This window comes from Choloepus didactylus, chromosome 1, assembly GCF_015220235.1.
Source record: "Choloepus didactylus isolate mChoDid1 chromosome 1, mChoDid1.pri, whole genome shotgun sequence".
In the NCBI taxonomy this organism is placed as follows: domain Eukaryota; kingdom Metazoa; phylum Chordata; class Mammalia; order Pilosa; family Megalonychidae; genus Choloepus; species Choloepus didactylus.
In genome coordinates this window covers 203248616-203269804 of record NC_051307.1, presented here as the reverse complement: position 1 = coordinate 203269804, position 21189 = coordinate 203248616, and the positions used below count along the sequence as shown (strand labels likewise).

At 59.2% G+C, this 21189-nt stretch overlaps 1 protein-coding gene across 5 annotated transcripts in view; it reads left to right on the top strand.

The window, feature by feature from the left end:
* Nucleotides 1-21189, top strand: part of CACNA2D2 (calcium voltage-gated channel auxiliary subunit alpha2delta 2) — a 147868-nt gene that overhangs the window by 120450 nt on the left and 6229 nt on the right. For all 5 annotated transcript variants that reach the window (XM_037797016.1, XM_037796998.1, XM_037797026.1 and 2 more), the window contains exons 5-23: nt 3097-3141; nt 6438-6579; nt 9689-9820; nt 10015-10072; nt 10748-10798; nt 10934-11033; nt 11170-11328; nt 11561-11668; nt 11775-11853; nt 12474-12523; nt 12706-12795; nt 12992-13063; nt 13246-13320; nt 14571-14645; nt 14725-14796; nt 14878-14949; nt 15055-15116; nt 16069-16145; nt 20078-20138. In XM_037797016.1, coding sequence (XP_037652944.1) covers nt 3097-3141; nt 6438-6579; nt 9689-9820; nt 10015-10072; nt 10748-10798; nt 10934-11033; nt 11170-11328; nt 11561-11668; nt 11775-11853; nt 12474-12523; nt 12706-12795; nt 12992-13063; nt 13246-13320; nt 14571-14645; nt 14725-14796; nt 14878-14949; nt 15055-15116; nt 16069-16145; nt 20078-20138 — 1580 coding nt within the window. The remainder of the gene's footprint in view (nt 1-3096; nt 3142-6437; nt 6580-9688; nt 9821-10014; nt 10073-10747; nt 10799-10933; nt 11034-11169; nt 11329-11560; nt 11669-11774; nt 11854-12473; nt 12524-12705; nt 12796-12991; nt 13064-13245; nt 13321-14570; nt 14646-14724; nt 14797-14877; nt 14950-15054; nt 15117-16068; nt 16146-20077; nt 20139-21189) is intronic.

The window sequence follows — 21189 nt, the reverse complement described above, 5'->3', positions numbered from 1 at the left end:
GGCGTCCTCATCGGGACGCCCGGGTGGCTGGCGGAGCCCTGCACAGGGGGCTGGGGGACAGGTTAGAGTCATGTCTGGTCAGGCCATAAGAGCCCCCTTCCAGGGCCTCAAACATGGGTGACAACTGCTATTCCTTCCCACTCACTCCCTCACCCTGCCCTGTGTGTCCCAGGTACTCAAGGGCACCCCCAGGCCCCCCACCTCGTGTCATCTGTGTATGCATGCATGTGGGGGGCAGAAGGGTGATTCCCTCACCACCTGCCCAGTTGGAGCAAAATGGCCCCGAAAATAGCAGATAACGGAAGGAGGGGTCAGAGGTGCAGACCACAGACATTAAGGATGCCCCACGTCACCCCACCCTTCCACACTCAGGCCCCTCTTGTGGGGCTGCAGAGGTTCAGACCCAAGGTTCCCAAGGCCCGGTTCCCTGTCCTCATCCTGATTTCTCAAGTGGGGAAACTGAGTCCTCATGAAGGCCGTGGACTCTGCCAGGCACCTTTGCCTCACTGGGTGATGTGGGAGTAGCCTGGGAGTCCTCACGGTGCCACTGGGACAGCCCTGTAGGCTTCGGCCTCGCTCCTCACTCCTGCTCAGAATCCCAGAGCTCGCATGCATCCAGGACAGGGTGCGAACCCAGGTTCCTTTGCCAAGGCCCCTACACTTAATCCACTAGGGAGTCCTGCCCACTTGCTGCCTAACCCCAGAGGTGGGGCACTGATGGTGACAGCCCAGAGCAGACACCAAAGCCTTCCCAGGACCCTTCCACTCCAACCCTGTTGGCCCTGGCTCCACGTCATGTCAACCTTATCAATCCCAGATGTGTTTATGATGTATTTACACCCATGTAACCTCTCTGCCACCCTCTACCAAGAAAGGAGCCTGGCCTGGCCCTCCTCAAGGTGGGGTGGGGGGTCCTGCCCATATGCATCCAAGCTCCTGGGGCACAGGGGAAGCCTGCAATTCCAGAACCTCACTCACAGTCTGTATAGAGGTTGGGAATCTTCCTGTATGACATGTGCTGTCCTCCCATATCCCTGATATACCACTGACAACTGATCCTTCCCTGAGACCATGAAACAGCAGGACAAATAGAGAAATGGAGCCACTGGAGCAGCTGCGGGGGTGGCCCAAGGGAGAACCATGTATCCCAGGAAGGCACACGAGCAGGCAGGACCCAGCCTTGGCCTGCAAGGGGAGCCCAGGGCTCCTGGGGGCCCAAGAGTGACAGGTCCTCACCCCATGCCCTTTCCCGTCCTTGTGGAAGGCTTGCCTAAAAAGTTGGTGAGTGAAGCCCCATGTTCTAATCTGCAGTCCTCCCACCACGCCCGCCTGTTTTCATTACAGAGGGAAAGAGCATCAGAGCCCTGTTTATAACCCCCTTTTAGATAACAAATCACATTTTCTTTTCGCCAGCGAGTGTGTTGAATTGATATTTTTTTCCCCTCGGTTTAATGGGTTTGTGTGTTCAGGAATGATCTTCATCAACCGAAACTCCTTATTGTGTTTGATGTAATGTCAGCTTTCATTATGCGCTGCAGTCGGAGCCGGGCGCGGGGAAAGGCCGAGCACCCTGGAGCCTGGGCCCCCGCCCCAGCCCCTGCCCCGGGCCCTCCTGGGCTCCAGTCTCCCCACACTGGCCTGAGGGTGGGTGTAGGAGGGGGTCGGAGATGAGCTGGGAGCCAGAAGACCTGTGGAGGCAGGTTGGAGCCATGGCCTGGAGCCTTCCTTTTCCCTGACTTGGTTTCCTCATCTGTATCATGGGGAACACAAGGCTGTTGTGAGGACATGGAATTCAACGTGTGTGCAAGGAGAGGCTCAGAAGATGCCTTGGACAGCTCTTACTGTCGAGTCGCCTTTGGTCTTACAGTTGTCAGGAGTCTGGGGTCTTGCCTAGGCCAGGCAGGCAGTCTGTGTTCTAGAATGTTCAGACTACGCCAGCATGTCTGGCCAGTGGCCTGCACCCTCAGAGCCCTGGTGGGAGACAGCCCAGGACTGCCCTCAGCCACGAGCCCCATGCTGACCCCCTCAAGCTCCTGGGCAGTCACCAAGGCCAAGCCCCTTCCTGGAGGAAGCAGGAGCCCACGATTCGGAGGGATCAGTCCAGCCCTGAGGTCACACAGCCAGCTCAGGGCAGGGAGCAGACAAGGTGACTTGGGCCCACTGAGGAGTGAGTGCCAGCTCCGTACTTTATAGCCAAGCCCTGGGGAGCAGGAGGGGTCGCCTCCCCCATTTGCAGACCACTGAGAAATGGGCCCTGAGTAAGTGAGGAACTGCTGGGGCCACACTGCAGGGTTTTGCTGCACAAAACGGAGCTGAGGAGCACCTGGTGAAGGTGACTTGGACGGTGCCCCTGTCCCACGTCCTGACCCTAGGGCCTGTGGGGCAGGGGTGGGGCAGCCCCTCCTGAGCGGGTGGCACTTTTTGGCACAGGGCTCACCTTCTGGCGGTCTCTGTCAGCCACGCTCGCTCCTGATTAAAGATCATTAAACATGAAATTAGCCCGTTTGTGTTACGGGTCCCCGGGGTGGCCGGAGATGATGGTGCGCAGATGGCCAAGAACCCAGGCGGGGAGCAGGCGGGCACGGGCCAGGACAGGCGGGGCGGGCACGGGTGGGCGAAGGCAGGGAAGTAGGCGCGTGGGCTGGGCTTTGTTTTCTCCCGCTCCTGTTGTGTAAACCCCCTCGCATTTCACAACAAATCACAGATAATTAATAAGTACATGCCCATAATGAGCAGGCTTTTTAATAGAAGAAATTGGAAGATGTGGCGTCGAGTCATTATTTCACTCTTGCCCAGACTCGGCTCTATTTTTCTATCTTCCTCACTCCCCCCCGGTGCTGCCTCTGCCGGAGTCTCTGCAGACTGAGTCAGGGACCAGACAGGCCTGGCCACAGCAGGGGTGGGGTGCTCTCAGCACTGACTCATCTCGCCCTCCCAGGATGGCAGCTCTGGATGGTTGGGGTGGGGGGAAGGGCAGTCTCGGTCTCAAGACTCTCAGGAGGAATTGAGGGGGCCATCCAAGGCCTTGGCGGGGGGTCCTGGCTGCATCTCAGGAATCCCTGGCCCTGAGTGCTGAGGCCTCTCTCCCCCAACCAGGAGGAAGACATCATGTACTATGACGCCAAGGCTGACGCTGAGCTGGTGAGTGCCCCCTGCTTCGCTGCTCCCACGGCCCCCCTGCTAGGCCTTTGCTGAGGTTGGAGTGGGCGAGAGGGCAGCTGCGAGAAGCAGTCCCCTTCTGAGCCTGGGTGGCCTCAGCTGTAAAATGGGTGGCAGGACCCAGCACTCGGCATTCTGAGCTTGACCCTGCAGAGTCATAACACAGATCCCACCCCCACAAACACCTCCATCTACTCTCCTGGGGGTCCTGACCCCTCTAGGGCTGTATCTCTGTGCCTACTAATGAGCACCCCTCCACTGCAGTGTGGGCAGGGTGGCGAGGCCCTTAGAAGTCCCCCCATGGGCAGTTCAGGGTTCCAGCCTCTAGAGGGGCTCATTGAGTACAATGAGTACTGGGGAGAGAAGAGCAGCTGGAGGGCTTCTTGGAGGCGGGCAGGCAGGCGGTGGTGCATTCCCAGGGTTGTGCAGATTCCCTGTAATGAGGGGAACGCGCAGCGGTGTGTGGAGCTCCCGGAATGCCTGGCCCCACAACCAGAGCTCGACCCTGAGCTCAGTCCGTGTCACCTCAGCTGCAAAGGCAGCTGGTGTGTGTGCCCATTATTCAGATGAGGGAGAGGGCTCCAGCTCAGCTCCAGATCCCCGCAGAGGGGGTGATCTCAAGACGAACAGAATGACGCTGCTGTTCTGCTTCCATGTCACCTGGCTCATGTCTACCTGGGCTGCCCTATGAGGTGGTGAGGTCCCCGTCACCAGAGGACTCATGCAGAAGACATATGACCTTTTGGTGCATGGTGCGGGAAGTGGACAGTGTTTGAAACTGTCAAGGCCTGAGCCCCTCTGCTAATGTAGTTGAACCTACTATTCCCTCTGTAAACAGAGGGGTCAGAGCAGCACAGTCTCTGGAGCCACACCTGTGCTGGCTGGGACAGGAGACCCCGAATCCCGTCTTCCTCCAGTGTTTCCTGGGGTGAGCAGGAGGTATGCAGTGACACCAGGAGGTGGGAATTCCAGAAAGGGTCTCTGCACAGGGTCCACCGGCCATCAGGAGGGCAGGCGGGCAGGGGGCATGGGAAGGAGGGGTGGGTGGGCTCAAGCAGGTGTGCTTCCCCTTGGCTGAGGCTCCATGGCTCCGGGAGAAGTTGCTAAAATTAAAGCTGGAATCTGAAATTCAAATGAAGAGCAAACCTTTAATTAGACCCTGAATCTAATTCCTTACCCCCCTCGGCAGCGGGCTGTAATTTTAGCAATCAGTGCATTAAATATAAACCAGGAGACTGTGGTTGCCCAATGTACAAAGCCCTGGGCACGGGGGAGGTGCTGAGGAGCCCCTCGGTTAGCCTGGGCCTGCCCTGATGCCCACCCCCCTACAGGACACCTGAGCCCCCTGTGACCCCCAACTGTCCAGGAGCCCAAGCCCTGGCTCTAAATTGCTGATTTCCCACTCTGAGCCCCTTGGACAGCTGCCGAAGCGACTAGGGACCGCCAAGGAGAGAGACTCCCCCATCCCATGGCAGGGCTGGGCTAGGGGGAGGCCAGAAACCTGCCCAGCCCAGCCAGACCCTGCTATGAGTAACGGCACGCACGCGTTTGTCGGCAGCCCTGCTTGTTGTGTTGTTTTGTTTTTTTAATCTTTGCCAGAGGTACAGTTAGAGATTTTTCTAGACCATTTACTTTTAAATTACCAAGCCAGAAGGTGGGGGTGGGGAGAAAGAGAAAGAAGGAAAAAGTTCGCCAGCTGATAGCTTATCAGAACGGAATCCAAATGTCACATTAGTTGGGAAAGTTGGGAGATTAAATTTGCCAGCGCCCTTCATCTGCTGCTGACATTTCGGGGGCTTTCTTCTCCTGCACCTCCCCCTCCTGAGCGGAACGTGAGTGGCACCCGCCTCAGAGGCAGCCGGCTCCGCTCCGGCCTCCGTGCTCGGGCAGCCACCTGCCCTGGCTTTACCCAGCACCCAGGGGCTTCTGAGCATCCTCCGAGGGTGTGCCGGGGGTGGACGGAGGGGCTGCACACTGAGTGAGGGGCAATGGGAGGGCAGCATATGACTTGGATTTTTGCTGCACAAAATCCACCATTGAAGAAATGCAAAGGGTGTTTGCCACAGGCCCCACAGCGCCGTGCCCGTCTCCACCCCAGCCCAGACCCCTGCCCTTCCCGTTCAGGCATTGCCTCACTCCCCAGCCTGGTGGTGGGCCCAGAGCACCCCGGTGGAGAGAGCACATCTGGCTGGGGGGGTGGGGAGACAGGCAGCCTGGGCAATCTCCCAGAGGCAGGGATAAAAGGGGCATGACCAGGATGGGGGTGGGGTGGGGAGGAAATGCGGGAGCCTCGTGCTGGGGGGTGGTCAGAGGGGTCTTGAGAAGCGGTGAGGATGTGTGGATGGTTTAGCCGCCCAGGCTCCTCGTACCAGGGCACGAAGCCCCAGCTCTGCTCCCTGTGCCTCCCCAGCCTGTCTCCTCCCAGCCTTTCCCGCTCTCTCCCTACAGCCATCTTCCCTCTCCCCTTGCACACCTGCACCCATGCCTGCCCCTCCCCCTCGGCTGTGGCACCAGTTCTGGAGTCATAGGCCCACTCCTGCCAGCCTGTGGCGGTGGGCGGGGATGCACAGCGCATGCCCAGCCTGCCCGGCTGAGAGATGCCATAATTGGCACCTGTCAGGCGGCTGCAGCTCATTTTAGAAAGTCAATGGGGCCCCTTTCCGTCCTGCTGCTAGCAGGCGCCACCGGGTCTATAGCTAACTACCCCAGCCCAGCGCTATCTGAGGACTGACACCCACACCCCCAGCTCAGCCCCTAGACTGCCTAGACCCAGATGGGGTATTGTGCCAAAGGAACTCCACACAGTGGATGGGCGAGGCCCAGTGGGGGGCAGGGGGTCCACAGAGCTCCCAGGAGGGGCTGCTGGGGCCTCCCTTTGCCTGCACAAAGCAAGTCCTTGTAGGCAGAGATCTGCAGCCCGCTCTTTCTAAATGGCTCAGAGATTTGATCCCTTACCAGTTAATTGGTTTTCAAGGATGTGGGGAAGTGGGCAGGTTTGGTTTTGGTTTTAGAATTTGGGTTTAGTAAATGTGCGAATGGTGGGCAGGGGCAGGCAGGGAGTCACAGGCCTCTTGAATGAAGAGCCCCCTGTCTATCTCTCCTTATGTCTCTCCATTCATCTCTCTTCGTTTCTGACTGCAATGGTCTCTGTCCTTCAGAAACCCTTGTCCCCAAGACTCTGGCCCTCCCTGCCCCTACCCAGAGGGCTGCTCAACCCCACCCTTCCTTTCTCCAGCCCTGACACTGCCGGGGGTTGGGGGCGGGGGGCTTTTCTGCAGGACGACCCTGAGAGTGAGGATGTGGAGAGGGGGTCAAAGACCAGCACCCTGAGGTTGGACTTCGTCGAGGATCCAAACTTCAAGAACAAGGTCAACTATTCGTACACAGCTGTGCAGATCCCCACGGACATCTACAAAGGCTGTGAGTGTGCAGAGGGAACCAGGACAGCCCTCTCCACCCACCACGGGTGCAAGACCATCTGCCCCAGGCCCCTGGGGATAGAAGGCCAGTGCCGTCCACCTCTAGGCCCCCAACACCCACACTTACAGATGCCCACCTCCCAGACCTGCCCACAGGCAGGCTTCAAGCCACTCATGGGCACAGCCTCTTGCTAACCCTCAGCAAGCTTCGAAACACCAAGCCTCTCAATGCCTGTGCATGTATGTCTTCAACCTGTGTGGACATATCTGCACACATGAATGCAAACACACACACAGTGTTCCTCCCCACACAGGATCGAGTCCCCACCTGCCCCACAGTGGCTCCTCCCACCTTCCCTGGCCCCGTGTGGTTTCTGACCCAGAGGTCGACAGGCTACCACATCAGATGGACATGGGGGCTTGGAGGGACAGAGAGCTACTCCTCACTCACAGACATTAGCCCTATAGCACCCCCACCCCTCCTTGATGAAGAGTGCAGAGCAGAGGGGGTGGGGGAGAGGATTTCCAGCCCAGAGCAGCCAGAACTGGGAGGTGGGGATGGGGGAGTGGGAAGAAGATGGTTGAGAGTCCGAGCTCCAGGCACAGGGTGGCTTTGCACAACAGGAGAACAGACCACTGCAGCTGGAAGGATTTGAGTCAGACACGAGAAGGAACTTTCCAAAGATCCGGGGAGATGTAGGGGGAGGAGGCCAGGACTCAAACACTGGTCAGATTGCTCCAGCAGCAGGATTCAAGGCACTAGGGTCTGTTTGTTCTGACACTTCCGTGAGCAGCTACAGAGTAGCCCCAGAATCCTAAGGGCCCACTGGACCGGGGGTCCTAGAATAAAGGTCCCAGAGCCACTGAGGGGGCTCCAAAATTCAGAGAATCCCCCAGTGTCCTCAGGGAGGCCCCCTTTACCCTTAGGGTCAGCCAGGACTCAGGGCAGCCACAAGCAAGGGTGGGGGAGGGCCCTCCCCCTACCTCACCCTTCCAAGGCTGCCCATCCACAGGCCGCCTACCCGAGCCAGTCGAGGGGCACTATCACAGGCAGGCACACTAATTAAAATAGGAGCCACACAGCCCTCCCCAGTCACCCCTCGCTACCCACACAAATTACTTTTTATATGTTTTTTATTTACTGTGTCACTTTTAATTAAATCTGTAATCGCCTGCCTGAGGGGGCATGGCCCCCGTTTCCCAACGCACCACGATCAGAGCATGTGTGCACGTGGGTGTGTGTATGTGTGGCCGGGGCCGAGTAGCAGTCCCTTCCCAGGCAGGAGGTGGGACATTTGCACAAATGTGTCCTGCAGCGGAGGCACGTGCCTGTGTGTGTCTGTGGCCGGGGGTCTTCTCTCGGCTCTTGAACTAAGCCAGGAACACACCCTGGTCAGCAACCAGAGGGGCTTCCAGGATGGTCTACTCTGAGCCTCTCACTGTGCATATGGGGAACTGAGGCTTGGTGACTGGTGACTTGCCAGACAGGGGCAGGCCTCAGCTTCCCAGGCCTGACAGTTCAATATGAAACAATGTGAGAGCCTGACTTTATTTTTCCTTAAAGAGAAAAATAGAAATTGTTCAACTCACTAAGATTCTAAATTAGGAACAAGACCATAACATACTCTTCAACAGGCACAGCCAATGCTAGAAATGTGTTTTGGTGTCACATCATGGCCAGTTAAGAGCGGCTGCAGGGACAGAGAGAAGGAAGCGAGAGCAGAAGGGGAGGGGTTAGGCGGCAGACAGGACGCAGCAGAGAGCACAGGGGACAGGAGTGTGTCAGCGCCCCCTGGGCTGGGAGCAGAGCCTTGAGCATTTGTGTCACAGCACTTGTCTTCGGTCGGCTCTGAAGGTTACAGCCTATGGAAGGCGTTCTCTGCTTCTCACTCATGCTGGATCTTTGACGGATTGAGGGGAGGGGTGGTTGTGGCAGGGTTCCCCCTAGGAAGAAAGGGGGTGGAGGCAGCTGGAGAAGAAATGAGGGCCCCCAGGGGAGGAGGTGAGACACGAGGCCTGGCAGAAGCAGATGTCCCACGCCTGCTGCCTTTTCTGAGAGTTCCCACAAACACACACTTCAATGCACGCATGCCCACGGGTACGCTGCACATATGAGCACACATGTTGTACACATGTGGAGTTCTCAGGCAGATTTGGGGCTGCCCCGAATTGGTGGGCAGCCAGGGGAGCCCTGCACGAGCCATTCTGGGTCTCCACCAGGGTTGAAGGATCTGCAGCATGAATGTCCATCTATGTGTGGCCAGGGGATTTTACATGTGCAGCCACAGGGTGCAGGGGGGCTTGGGGGTGGAGGGTTGTGAGAGCAGGATCCACTGGTGTCCCCCTGTCGGTGCAGGGTGGTGTGTAAGTAGGAGCATGTGTTCCTGTGCCTGTGGCGGCAGTCAGGGCTGCAGGGCAGGTGGGTTTGGGGACTGGGGTTCACAGGGAGGTTGGCTGCAGGGATGCTTGTAGGGGGATGCAGGCTGTGTGCATGTGTGTGCACATGTTGTGTGTGCCTGCGAGTATGTGTGCCTGGGTTGGGGCAGGATCGTGGCACTGCCCCTGCCTCTGCGGGAGCTCCTCCCCTACCCCTGCCTGCTCCTGGCCCCAGTTGATTAATCATGGAGCTGAGTGGCTTCCAGCTTATCAGGTACCTTAATAGCTGAATAATTCCAACCCCATCATCGGGCCCTTAATTGCTTTCTTGTGGCTGCAGCCGGGAGTGCATGCTGAGTGGGTGAGCTCCCAGGGGAACAGCCACAGGCTCAAAGCAGGATGCAGAGCCAGGGTCCCAGCTCACAGCTCCCTGCCACCCGGGCAGACTCTCTGGAGGGATCACAGGCCACAGCCACCTGCCTGATCGCATGGGGCCCAGGCTGAGGGGTAGGCTGAGCTGTGCCTTCAAGGACTTGGGGGAGGGAGGTCTTCCTGGAGGAGGTGGCACAGCCCCAGCAGGGCCCTGGGAAGCGAGGGAAAGTCTGGATAGGCAGAGGGCAGGAGAGGCTTCCAAAGTTGGGGGCATCTGCAGGTGTGTCATTGTGGCAGAAGTGGGGTTCAGCTGGGGGCCAGCCCAGGCACTTGCCCACCCGAGCCCCCTGCTCCCCCTGCAGCCACCGTCATCCTCAATGAACTCAACTGGACAGAGGCCCTGGAGAACGTGTTCATCGAGAACCGCAGGCAGGACCCCTCACTGCTCTGGCAGGTCTTTGGCAGTGCCACAGGAGTCACTCGCTACTATCCGGGTGGGTGCCAGCCTCGCCCCATCTCCCTGTCCACCCAGCACCCTCCCTCTTCCATCCCCCAGCCCACCTATCCCAGGGAGTATGGGCAGGATGGATGCCCTGTGGGCTGCAGTGGTGCAGCTGCTTCTGCAAGGTATGCCGGCCAGGCCAGGCCCTTCCCTGACAATCCCACCTCACCCCCTCTCCTCCCACAGCCACCCCATGGCGAGCCCCCAAGAAGATCGACCTGTACGACGTCCGAAGGAGACCGTGGTGAGCAAGCAGAAAGGGGCTGGGTAGGGACACCCCCTCAGGTCCCCACTGCTCCTGCCTGCTCCCCTCCCTCCTGATATCCAGGCCTCCGAGCAGGGCGCAGCCAGCTCTATCCAATTTTCATTTCACACATCATTGCCACTGGAAAATGGATCCCATCACCCAAGCAGGCCTCCCAGCTGCCTCTGGCCTCCGTCCCCTGCCCGGCATCCCCCACCCCCTCCGGACTGAGGGATTGGGTCAGATTCAGCCCCACCCATCTGAGCCCTAGACACCCCTACCAGTGGCCCCTCTGCAGGGTCCAGCCCCTCCCGAGCATCTCCCCACCCCTTGTGATTTCCTCCTACCCCCTCCACCACCCCCCGCCACCTGCTGCATCCCATACAGAGCTAGGGCTCTGCCCTTGGGGTCCCAAACCAGGGCAGGGGACACGACAAGCCATTAAGGGCAAGGAACAAGCCCCCAACTCCCACTCTGTATCACCTGCTCACCCCTGCTTGGGGCTGTTCATGCACTGGAAGACTGTGTTGATCAAATGTGGTTTTCCCAGTGCCTGCAACTGTGTCCGGCCCTTGCAGTGGAATTAAAATACGTTGAATCAGTAGATTGGTGAAGGACAGAAGGACCCGCAAGGTCCCAGTGGGCCAGGCCCTAATCGAGGCTTCTCCTGGGCAGGTACATCCAGGGAGCCTCGTCGCCTAAGGACATGGTCATCATCGTGGACGTGTGAGTGAGCGTGCCGGCAGGCAAGGCTGGGCTGGGCAAGGGGCTGGACTCTGCTGCCCAGGAACATCATGGGGGCATGGCAGGAGGAGAGCCGAGGCCTACCCGGTGCCCCCATGACCGCTGCCTGACCCCCAGGAGTGGCAGTGTTAGCGGCCTGACCCTGAAGCTCATGAAGACGTCTGTCTGTGAGATGCTGGACACGCTGTCTGACGACGACTATGTGAACGTGGCCTCGGTGAGTGCCACGGCAGCCGGTGGGCAGGGAATTGGTCACCCCCACCTGCCCTGCTCAGTGGCCACCACCAGCCTCATGCCAACAGCCGCCTTCTCAGGCCAGCCTGACACCACTCACCACCCCCATTGCCCCACAGTTCAACGAGAAGGCACAGCCTGTGTCTTGCTTCACACACCTGGTGCAGGCCAACGTGCGCAACAAGAAGGTGTTCAAGGAGGCTGTGCAGGGCATGGTGGCCAAGGGCACCACGGGCTACAAGGCTGGTTTCGAGTATGCCTTTGACCAGCTACAGAACGTGAGCCCCGTGGGCAGGCACGCAGGGCAGGGGCGGGCGAGGGCTGGGCACAGTGACACCAGAAAATCGAGACGGATGGCCTTGTTAGCACTGGGCAGGCGGCTCGGACTGATAGCACCATCTGCTGTGGGGAGGAGGGGATGGGGGCCAGGCCAGCCAGCAGGAGGGAGGCCCTGCCCCTGAACCAGGGAGAACTGAGAGCCACCTGATCCCACTCCCCGCTCCCACCCAGTCCAACATCACTCGCGCCAACTGCAACAAGATGATCATGATGTTCACGGACGGCGGCGAGGACCGCGTACAGGACATCTTTGAGAAGTACAACTGGCCCAACCGGACGGTGAGGTGCAGCCCCAGTGGGGCCTGCCCAGCCCTGGGCACAGTGCAGGGGAGGGTGTCCGCTAATGGCCCAACAGTGACCTCAAGCCCCCACCCCCACCCTGCAGGTGCGTGTGTTCACTTTCTCTGTGGGGCAACACAACTATGACGTCACCCCGCTGCAGTGGATGGCCTGTGCCAACAAAGGTACTCACCCCGATGTCACGGCCATGGGGCCTGCCTGCCGTATCCTGCTGTCCATGGGGTTGGTTGTCCACCTGTCTGTCCATATGTCTGTCTGTCCAGCTGTCCTGCTGTTTGTTCATCCACTGTCTGTCCAACTTTCCACACATGTGGCTGTCCAGCTCTCCCTCTTTCTGGAGGGCTGTCTGTCTTGTCCATCTGACTGAGCATCTTTCTAGCCATCTGTCTGACCGTCCATTGTCCATCCATCTCCCAGCTTGTCTGCTCCTGCGTCTGTCTGCCAGTCAGTCCATCTTTCCATACACTTTGGCCAGACCTCCTGGTGGACTCACTGCCATCCTAGAAGGGGGACCGTCAGGCCTCAGGCTCCTCCCTTCACCCCATCTCTGCCCCCAAATTTGCTTCCATGTTCCCCTACACCCACACCCCCTTCCGGGGCGTCAGTCCCAGTGAAAGGACGATGGCAGGGAGCTCTACAAGGACCTGAGTTTGGGGGGAGTTACACCAAAGGTAGAGGAAGTCTGAGAAGTAGGGGAGCTGCAGATGCACCCCGGGGTGCAGGTCCCTGTGCTGGGGTCCCACAGCGCCACCCAGGCCCGCCTCTGCCTCCCCTTCCCTCACAGGTTACTATTTTGAGATCCCTTCCATCGGTGCCATCCGCATCAACACGCAGGTGAGACCGCGGGGGGCCCTCCTAGCCCTGCCCCGCCGGGACGCTGCGGTCCGCGGGCAGGTGTGGGGCAAGAACGCCCCCTGGTGGCTTCTGGGGGCACAATCCTGGCACCTCAGGCACCACAATGGGGAGGGTACTGTGGAAGGGGCAGTCTCATGACCCCTGCCTGCCCCCTCTCCCAGGAATATCTGGACGTGTTGGGAAGGCCCATGGTGCTGGCGGGCAAGGAGGCCAAGCAGGTGCAGTGGACCAACGTGTATGAGGATGCACTGGTAAGGCCCCTGGGCAAGGAAGGGCTGGGCTGGCAACCTTCCTCCAGGGATATGCCACAGGGTCAGGTCCCTCAAAGGCCCCTCTAGAGGGGTACACCAGGCAGAGGAGAGAGAGGGGTGGCCCGTGCCCTGCTCTGAACACTCAGTGTGGGGGCAAGGCTGGCCACAGGAGACCATCGTCCTTTTCTCCTTGCAGGGTCTGGGGTTGGTGGTGACAGGTACCCTCCCCGTTTTCAACCTGACACAGGACAGCCCTGGAGAAAAGAAGGTGAGGTCTCCCACTGGGTGAGGGTCATGGTAGGTCTGGGGTGGAGGAGGTATGCGCAGGGTGCGAACTGGAGTAGGCAGCTGCTTGTGAGAGCAGCTTGAAGCCTTGGGTGTGGGGAGCCGGACCAGGGGACGCTCCAGGGAATTGGGCCCATTGCAGACTCCTGATGCCTCTGCTCCCAGAACCAGCTGATCCTGGGCGTGATGGGCATTGATGTGGCTCTGAGTGACATCAAGAGGCTGACTCCCAACTACACGGTGAGTGCCTGCCTGTCCCCCCACCTCCTCTGCCTCCCACTCCAACACAAGTCAGGCTCAGCAGAGAGTCAAGGAAGGCTTCCAGAGAAGGTCACCTTGGGCCCAGAGATAGGTTGGCAATCTCTGTAAACAGCCAGACTGAAAATATTTTTGCGGGCCGTACAGTCTTCTCAACTCTGCCTCATATTGCAAAAGCAGCCACAGACCAAACACAGGCAAACAAGCTTTGTTTCAAGACTATTTTATTTTGGACACTGAAATTTGAATTTCATATAATTTTTACATGTCATGAAATATAATTCTTTTTATTTTTTCAACCATTCAAAACTGTAAAAACCATTCTCAGCCTGCAGCCATACAGTAAAAGGAAGAGGGCCAGACTCAGTCTGTGGGCTGTAGTTTGCCGATCCTTGAACTGGAGCTCTGTAGGCAGGAGTGTCCCGGGCAGAAAGGAGGGGAGGGCATAGCCTGCAGGCAGAGAGAACTCTCTGGGCAAAGGCTTGAAGGTGGAAACAATCATAAACCAAGGAAGGGGCAAGGTCACAGTGTGGTAGGCCCAGGCTGGGAAAAGGGAGGTTGGGTCTCGGCTGTGAAGGGTTGGCAGAGTGCCTGGGTGCAGCATACTCCGGCCTGAGCCGCATAAGGCCCCCCGCACAGGGCTGTCATTGGCCTCTGTGCACAGGGAGAAAGCTGTGCCTTAGAGAGGTGAGAGGGGCGTCCAGGATCCCACCAGGAAGGGAAGCCCAGGCCTGTGGGATTCCAAAGCATTCGCTTCTCCACCTCTACTCTACTGAGAGGGGAACAAAAGGAGGCACAGATTGGAGGCATGAACCCAGATTGGCAGATGCAGGGCTCAGGAAGGGGTGGCCCACGGGCACAGCAGCCAGCGCAGTGGGCAAGGAAGGGCAACAGCAGGACAGGAGCAGCAGCCTTGGGGGACCAGGGGCAGCAAAGAGCTCTAGATGACTGATAGCTCCATGAGACCCAGGAGTAGGGAGGTGAGAACTGCAAAATGCCAAATTGTGTCCCCGCAGACCTTCTTGGCCTCAACATGGCCAGTGTTTGGGAGGGGGAAGCCTGCAGGACCTGGCTTAAAGGGTGGGCTTGGGGCTACGTGACTTGTGGGGGCCCTTGGCCCAAGCAAGCAAACAGCACCCCTCAGCGGGCTGGAAGACATGACTGGAAGAGCTCTCGCCATGGGAATCCCTGCCCAGCCCTGCAGGCCCTGAGCTCCCCATCTGTGCCCTCAGCTCGGAGCCAATGGCTATGTGTTTGCCATCAACCTGAACGGCTATGTGTTGCTGCACCCCAACCTCAAGCCCCAGGTGAGCCAGGCAGGCGGCATTGGAGGGAGGTGAATCCTGTGATCTGGGGACTCCTGACTTCCCACCTTGCCTTCTGCAGACCACTAACTTCCGGGAGCCTGTGACCCTGGACTTTTTGGATGCGGAGCTGGAGGATGAGAACAAGGAAGAGGTGAGGAGAAGGAGAGTAGGGATGGAGGGTGCAGAGTGGAGGAGGGGAGAGGCCCCACCCTCATGTCTCCTGCCCCTCTAGATCCGTAGGAGCATGATCGATGGCAATAAGGGCCACAAGCAGATCAGAACGCTGGTCAAGTCCCTGGACGAGGTGAGGAGCTGGGGAAGGGGCATGGAGAGTCAGGGAAGGCCCCCTCCCTCCCCGATCCCACCCCCACCTGTTGGCCCAAGCACCTGACCCAGCCTCTTCTCCTAGAGGTACATAGATGAGGTGACACGGAACTACACCTGGGTGCCCATCAGGAGCACCAACTACAGGTGAGTGGGGCCAGGGCTGGGTAGGCAGGGAGGGGCAGGAGTGGCCCCAGAGCCCAGAGTCTGAGCCCAGCGGCCCCCCCCCAGTCTGTGGGATCTCAGCCGGCTGTGATCCCCACCCCAGTGGGCCACCAGCAGCCAGGGTGCTCACTTCTCACCCCAGGACTCTCAGCACCCCACAGGCCTCCACCGGGCCCTTCAAGGACAAGTGCCAGCCCCTGAGGCACAGGACAGAGACAGGACAGTGCATCTGAGACCACCCCCCAACACCCTCTCATGTCACCCTTGCCTGGATCACCCCCCTGGGTATCTGCACCCAGCATACTGCCCTCAGCAGCCTTCCAGGCCTGCTGTCAACCGGCATCTCAGCCTCAAAGCCAGACCCTTTCTGTGCCAGGCCTACTCAGGGCAGGTTGCCCTCTGTGCACCCCACAGAAATGCCAGGTGCATCCTCACACCCCCAAACCAGCCTGTGACAGCCCCTTGCCTTACTGGTCCTGCCCTGCTTTTAGCTGTCTCTCATGGCCGGAGTGTCAGGGGAGCCCCTGCCCACAACAGTTCACATCCCACTCTCGCCCACTGACAGCGTTGGTTCTGCCCCCTTTTGAGTTTGCTGCTGTCAGGTGGGGGCGGCTGCCTGGGCAGGTGGTGTGTGGAAGGCCACTGGGTGGGGGGGACAGTTGGGGGTAGATTCGCTTTGGGGCCGAGAGTTCTGCCTCCTCCAGAAGAGTATAGGGGAGGGGGCAGTCCAGGCCCCTGGGTGTCTCCAGGGTGCTCACCTCTATGCCATGAACCACCCACAGCTGACTTGAGAAAGTTGTCCCTGTTGGAGAGGGGAGGAGGGGATGCCACAGCCTGGGCCTCTGCTCAGCCCCAAGGCCAGAGGGAGAGGGTGCTGGGGTGGCCAGCCTCTGCCCAGCTGTAACACACAGGCCTCCCCTCCTCCCCTCCCCAGCCTCGGGCTGGTGCTCCCGCCCTACAGCACCTTCTACCTCCAAGCCAACCTCAGCGACCAGATCCTGCAGGTCAAGTGTAAGTGGCCCCCGGCCCCTGCCTGCGCCCTGCACCCCCCAAGCCTCCATCCCGCACCCTGGACGGCCCCAGGCAGCAGAGCCAGCTGCGTTTGCCAGAGGCGAGGGTGGCAAGGCGGTCCCTCCTGCCTGTCTGCCCACCCCCCCAGGCGCTCGCAGGCTGGGGGCACCAGCCTTCGGAAAGTCTGTGGAAATCTGCATGCTCGCCTTTTCTCAGATTTGGTTCCAGACTATTCTCTCATGGTTTCCGTTGAGGTTCCTGTTTTTGATTTCTCCTGCTCCGTGTCTTCCCTCCTTAGCCTGGCTTCCCCGGCACACCCCTGGGGGCTGCACTCTCGGAAGACACCCCCTCCCCTCCTTTCTCCCTCCCCCTTCTCCCTGCACCCCCCACCAAGCCAGTCTCTCCCCTCTGCCCCCTCCTCGCCCATCCTCGGTTCACATCTCCCTCTCACTTCATCTGCCTCTAACCTCCCTCCCACCCCTCCTTCTCTGTCCCTCCCTCCATTCCTTCCTCCTTCTCTCCTTCATTCTCTCCCTCTTACTTTCCTTTCCCTCCTTCCTTACTTCTCTTCAGCAGCCCTGCCTTCTCTCTTCCTCTCCCTCTTCCCTGTCCTTCTGCTAACTCCCTCCTTTCCTCTTTTCCTCCTCCCCCTCCCCCACCCCTGCACCCCATCCTCTCCTTTCCCTCCCTCCTCTCTCCCCTCCTTTCCTTCCCTTCTCAAGCCCTCTCATCTGCTCCCTCTCCCTTCCTTCTCTCCATCCCTTGCACCCCCCCCTCTCTCTCCATCTCCCCCTCCCTCCCTCCTTGCCTCCCTCTCCCACCCCTCTGCCTGTGGCTCACCCCTGCATGTCCTGCTCACCCTGGTTCTCCCCGGGAGGCCTCGGTCCCGGAGCCTGTGGCCCCGCCTGCCCACCGCCCGAGGTCACTGGGAGGGAGGCTGGGGCTCCGGCCCCACCGGGCGCCCCCCCACCTGCCTGGCTGACTGGGGCTCATCTCCTTTGAGTTTTCTCGCTCTCTCTTTCTCTCTCATGTCGTTTTTTGCAAGAAGTTTCCTTTCGGTATGATGATGAGACACAATATTTTCATTCAAACAGCCATTGAATAAAATATTGTTTGTGCCCCTCCCCTTCCCTTCCCCTTTTTCGTTTGTTTTTGTGTTTGTGTTGTTTTTGTTTTCCTCGCTTTCTCTCTTGGTGGACTGTCCCAGTGCCAATCAGCAAACTGAAGGGCAAGTATATTCAGAACCAGTGCACCCTCCTCTTCCCACCCCACCCACCCTGCTTGCCCCCCTCCCTGCCCAGGACCAGCCAAAACCCTGCTCTCCAGGGCTCCCCTCCCAGCACCCATTGGCTCCTCTAGTTCTTGCCTTTCCTCTGATCCCTAAAACCCTGGTAAAGCCAGTGCCCCTCTCCCCTGGCCCGGCCTGCAGGGTGTTCTCCAGCCTGGTCTGAGAGCTCAGGCCCCTCTTCATCTTCCTCACTCCCCCTGGGCAGCCCCTGTCTCCCTCACCTTCTCTGTCCCTCCAAGACAACTCGACAGTGAGGACAGGACTGGCTGCCTCTCCACTGCCGCCCACCCAGCAGGGCAGGGCACCTGAGGTGCAGGGAATAAGTAAGCCCTCAAGAGGGTTTATGGGAGGGTGGGGAAGGGGCCACCCCCACAAAGCTTCCTCTGGAGTCACTCTCCTTCCTCTGGACCTCTGGCAGCGACTCCGGAAGCTGACAGACCTCCAAGAGGAATTCAGAAGCCTTGGAAGCCACACACATAGAGGGGCAAGATAGGGCAGGTAGCCAGGCCCGGGGAGACCAAGGCAGACCAGAGCTTCCCGGGCACTGGCCTAGCTGCTGCTGCCCCTGCCCCCTGCTGCTCTCCCACTGTGCTGCTCCCAGAGGCTTTGCTAAGGCCACTGGCCCAGCCCTGCCCTGGGTGCTGGAGGCTCCTGGGGAGGGTCAGCCAGCAGGTGTGGAGATGGTGTTCCCTTGGGGAAATAAAGGCAGACTCGGGGACATGGGCCTGACTGGGCCCAGAATGAGATCTGTCCGGACCCCAAGGACCAACAAAGGAACTTGTAGGGAATCAGGCTGGGAGTGAGGGAAAAGGTTCTTGTACTCAAAAAGGCTCCTAGAAAAGGTGGGCAGTGAGCTCCTGGTCCCTGACAGAGAACAAGGGGAGACTTGTCACCAAGGATGCTGTGGGAGTCAGAGAGGACAGCACACAAGGGTCTCTGCCACTGGCACGCAAAGAGCCACCCTGATGGGAAAAGGCTGGACAGATGGGGCATGGAGAGCCACAAAGGGTTGCCCCATCCCCTGTGGCCAGGAATTAGGGGCTCCCCAAGAAGCCCTGAAGACCCTGTGCAGCCTGGTCCAGCAAAGGGAAGACGGCAGCCCCCACTGGCCCAGATGCGGGTGGAGGGCGTGCCCTACTCCCACTGGCTTGAGTTGTCTTTTTCCACCCTCCCATCCCACCCAGCAATTCCAGAAATGCAGGGCCCTGGTAACAATGAAACCATAGCATAGTTCTCCCTCCCTGCTCCTCCTCCCTCCTTTTTCTTTTTCCTTCTCCTCTTCCTCGTCTTCCTCCCCCATCCCTCCCCCATTGGCTTGTGTCCAAACCCTGCCTCACAGTCCTATCAGAAAGCAACAGTCCAACCAGTGACTTCCCAGTCCCTCCAGGCGCCCCAAGTCCCCCTTCCTGGAATCTTGCAGTGCATTGTGGGAGTATTTGGGAACAGGAAAGACCCCTCTTCTGCGAAAATGAAGCCCTGGGGCGAAACACAGGTCGGGGTGACAGGATGGGAAGGTGGGCTGCCCAGAGTGAGACAGACCAAGAGCAGGGGAGTACCCCCAGATGCAGACAAGCAAGGTGGCCAATCCAGCCAAGCAGGGAGAGACCAGAGAGGGCCCAGAAGCCACATCCCCAGGTCCATTCACAAACTCACACGCTCACGCACACACACACACACACACATGCATACTCACGCATACATGTCCACACACACACAGATCACAGGCCGAATTGGTAGAACCAACAGCACCCCCTAAGCCCTATCTAGAGGCCCCAGCCTTCCTCCCTGGCTGCTCTGAACCCAGACAGATGCTGTGGAAGGGTGGAGACCCAGCCCTACTCCTTCCCCAACTGCCCCTCAGCCCCCAGCCCAGCAGGGCAGGTGTACAGACCCAGGCAGCACCCCGTGTCCCCTCCAAGCTCCCAGTGTGGGAACAGGAGCACCTCAAGGGTCTCCCCTCACCTAGCCTCCAGACCCCCACAATGCACTGCAGCCCACCCCCAGCTGCCCATGCCCGTCTCTGGTTGGACTGTCTGTGCCCATGAGAAACCCCCTCGGTTTGGCCATGTTGATGCCTGACACAGAACAAAAGCGAGACCTACCAAAACACAAACAGCTGCGGCAAAGAAAGATAAAAATCCGTAGCCAAAAGCCAATTCCCTTCCTCAAAGTCTCTTTGGAGGCGAAGGAAGCTCAGCATGCGGTTTTTTCCATTATGGATGTGATAAGAGCGAGACTGGCGCCTCCCCCAGACCATGCATATATATAGCAGTGTGTGTATATATATATGTGTGTGTGTGTGTCCGTGTATATGTGCTATACAGCCGTATGGAAGCATATACAGCCACGCCAAGGGACTCACTGCCGACAGAGGACCAGGCCTGGGCAACATATTGGCTATAACTGCCCTCCTCCTGCGATGCTGTCGTCTCCGCAGGCCCCCCACCCCCACCCCTCCCTGCCCGACCCTTCTCTCTGGCTCGAACCTGAACCTGAACGTGGAAGTGGCGGGTTCCCTCTTTGCTGGTGTCTTCCCCCTCCCTCAAGCCACCCTCTCCCCTGTCCCTCCAGCCCCATCAGCTCTGAGCCCCCTGGCCTCCTGCCTCCCCAGCCCCCGCCGGATAACCCCCCGTTTCTGTTGCAGATTTTGAGTTCCTGCTCCCCAGCAGCTTTGAGTCTGAAGGACATGTTTTCATTGCTCCCAGGTAGCTTGCGTGTGGCCTTGCTGAGGTGTCCTACCCACCCCCACTGCCCCCGCCCTGCCCCCTGCACCGCTGCCTGGAGCTCTGTGTGTCTTTGTCCCGTGCAGTGTTGCTCCCCTCCCCCATGCATAGCCCCATATGTGCGACCCGTGCGTGCATTACCTGGGCCATGTAGCCGCACCAGGCAGTGGTGGCCAGCAGCCCCGCAGCTCTGGCTCCCACCAGGTCTGGGGCGGGAAGGCTCTGGACTCTCTGCTGACCTTCCCTACCCTCCCAGGCCACCAGGAGAGGGCCCTTTCTGCCCTGGGCTGGCTGCTCTGGTTTGTGGTGCCCTCCCCCACCCCCCACCCCACAACCCCGTCGTTGTCCTGTGTCAGTCACCGTTTGTGTGGGTCTGGGGGCCGAGCCAGCAAGAGCCCTGAGTCTAGGTGTGGTGGCTCACCGACAACGGGGCAGGGGCAGGGGCGGGGAGGCAGGGGCTCTGAGAAGCTGCTCCAGCAAGTGAGGGGTCCGGCCCAGGGCAGGCCCTGGCCTGGACAGTTCCAAGAATGCACACTCAGATGCACACACACATCCTCACACACACATCCTCGCGTGCATACCCTCTGCCGACTGGCCCACATTTGAGGAGGCCAGTGGGCCCCCAGGGGTGAAGCCCTCCCTTGTTACCTGAGTTTTGGATAAGGGCAGGTGGGTAGCTGCAGATGACAGAGACTGAAGAGCACTCTCAGGCACCACACGGGGGCTCTGAACACTCCTAATCTCCATGTGTGTGCACGTGCGGGCACGTGCATGCACCCACATTTCTCTGCAACTCTCTCTGTAGACGTGTGTTTGTATTTCTGAGTCACCATGTGTGTGTGTGTGTGTGTGTGTGTGTGTGTAATGCTCCAATTGGAAGTGTGCAGCTCTGTGAGGGCAGGGACTGTGTTCATTTTTGCCACTTCTGTATTGCTGGCTCAGGAGAGCTCAATAAATATTTGTTGGGTGAGTGAATGAAGTAATGCACAGATGTGAATTGAGGGGCATTGGGGGGGGCTGCAGGTGACTTGGT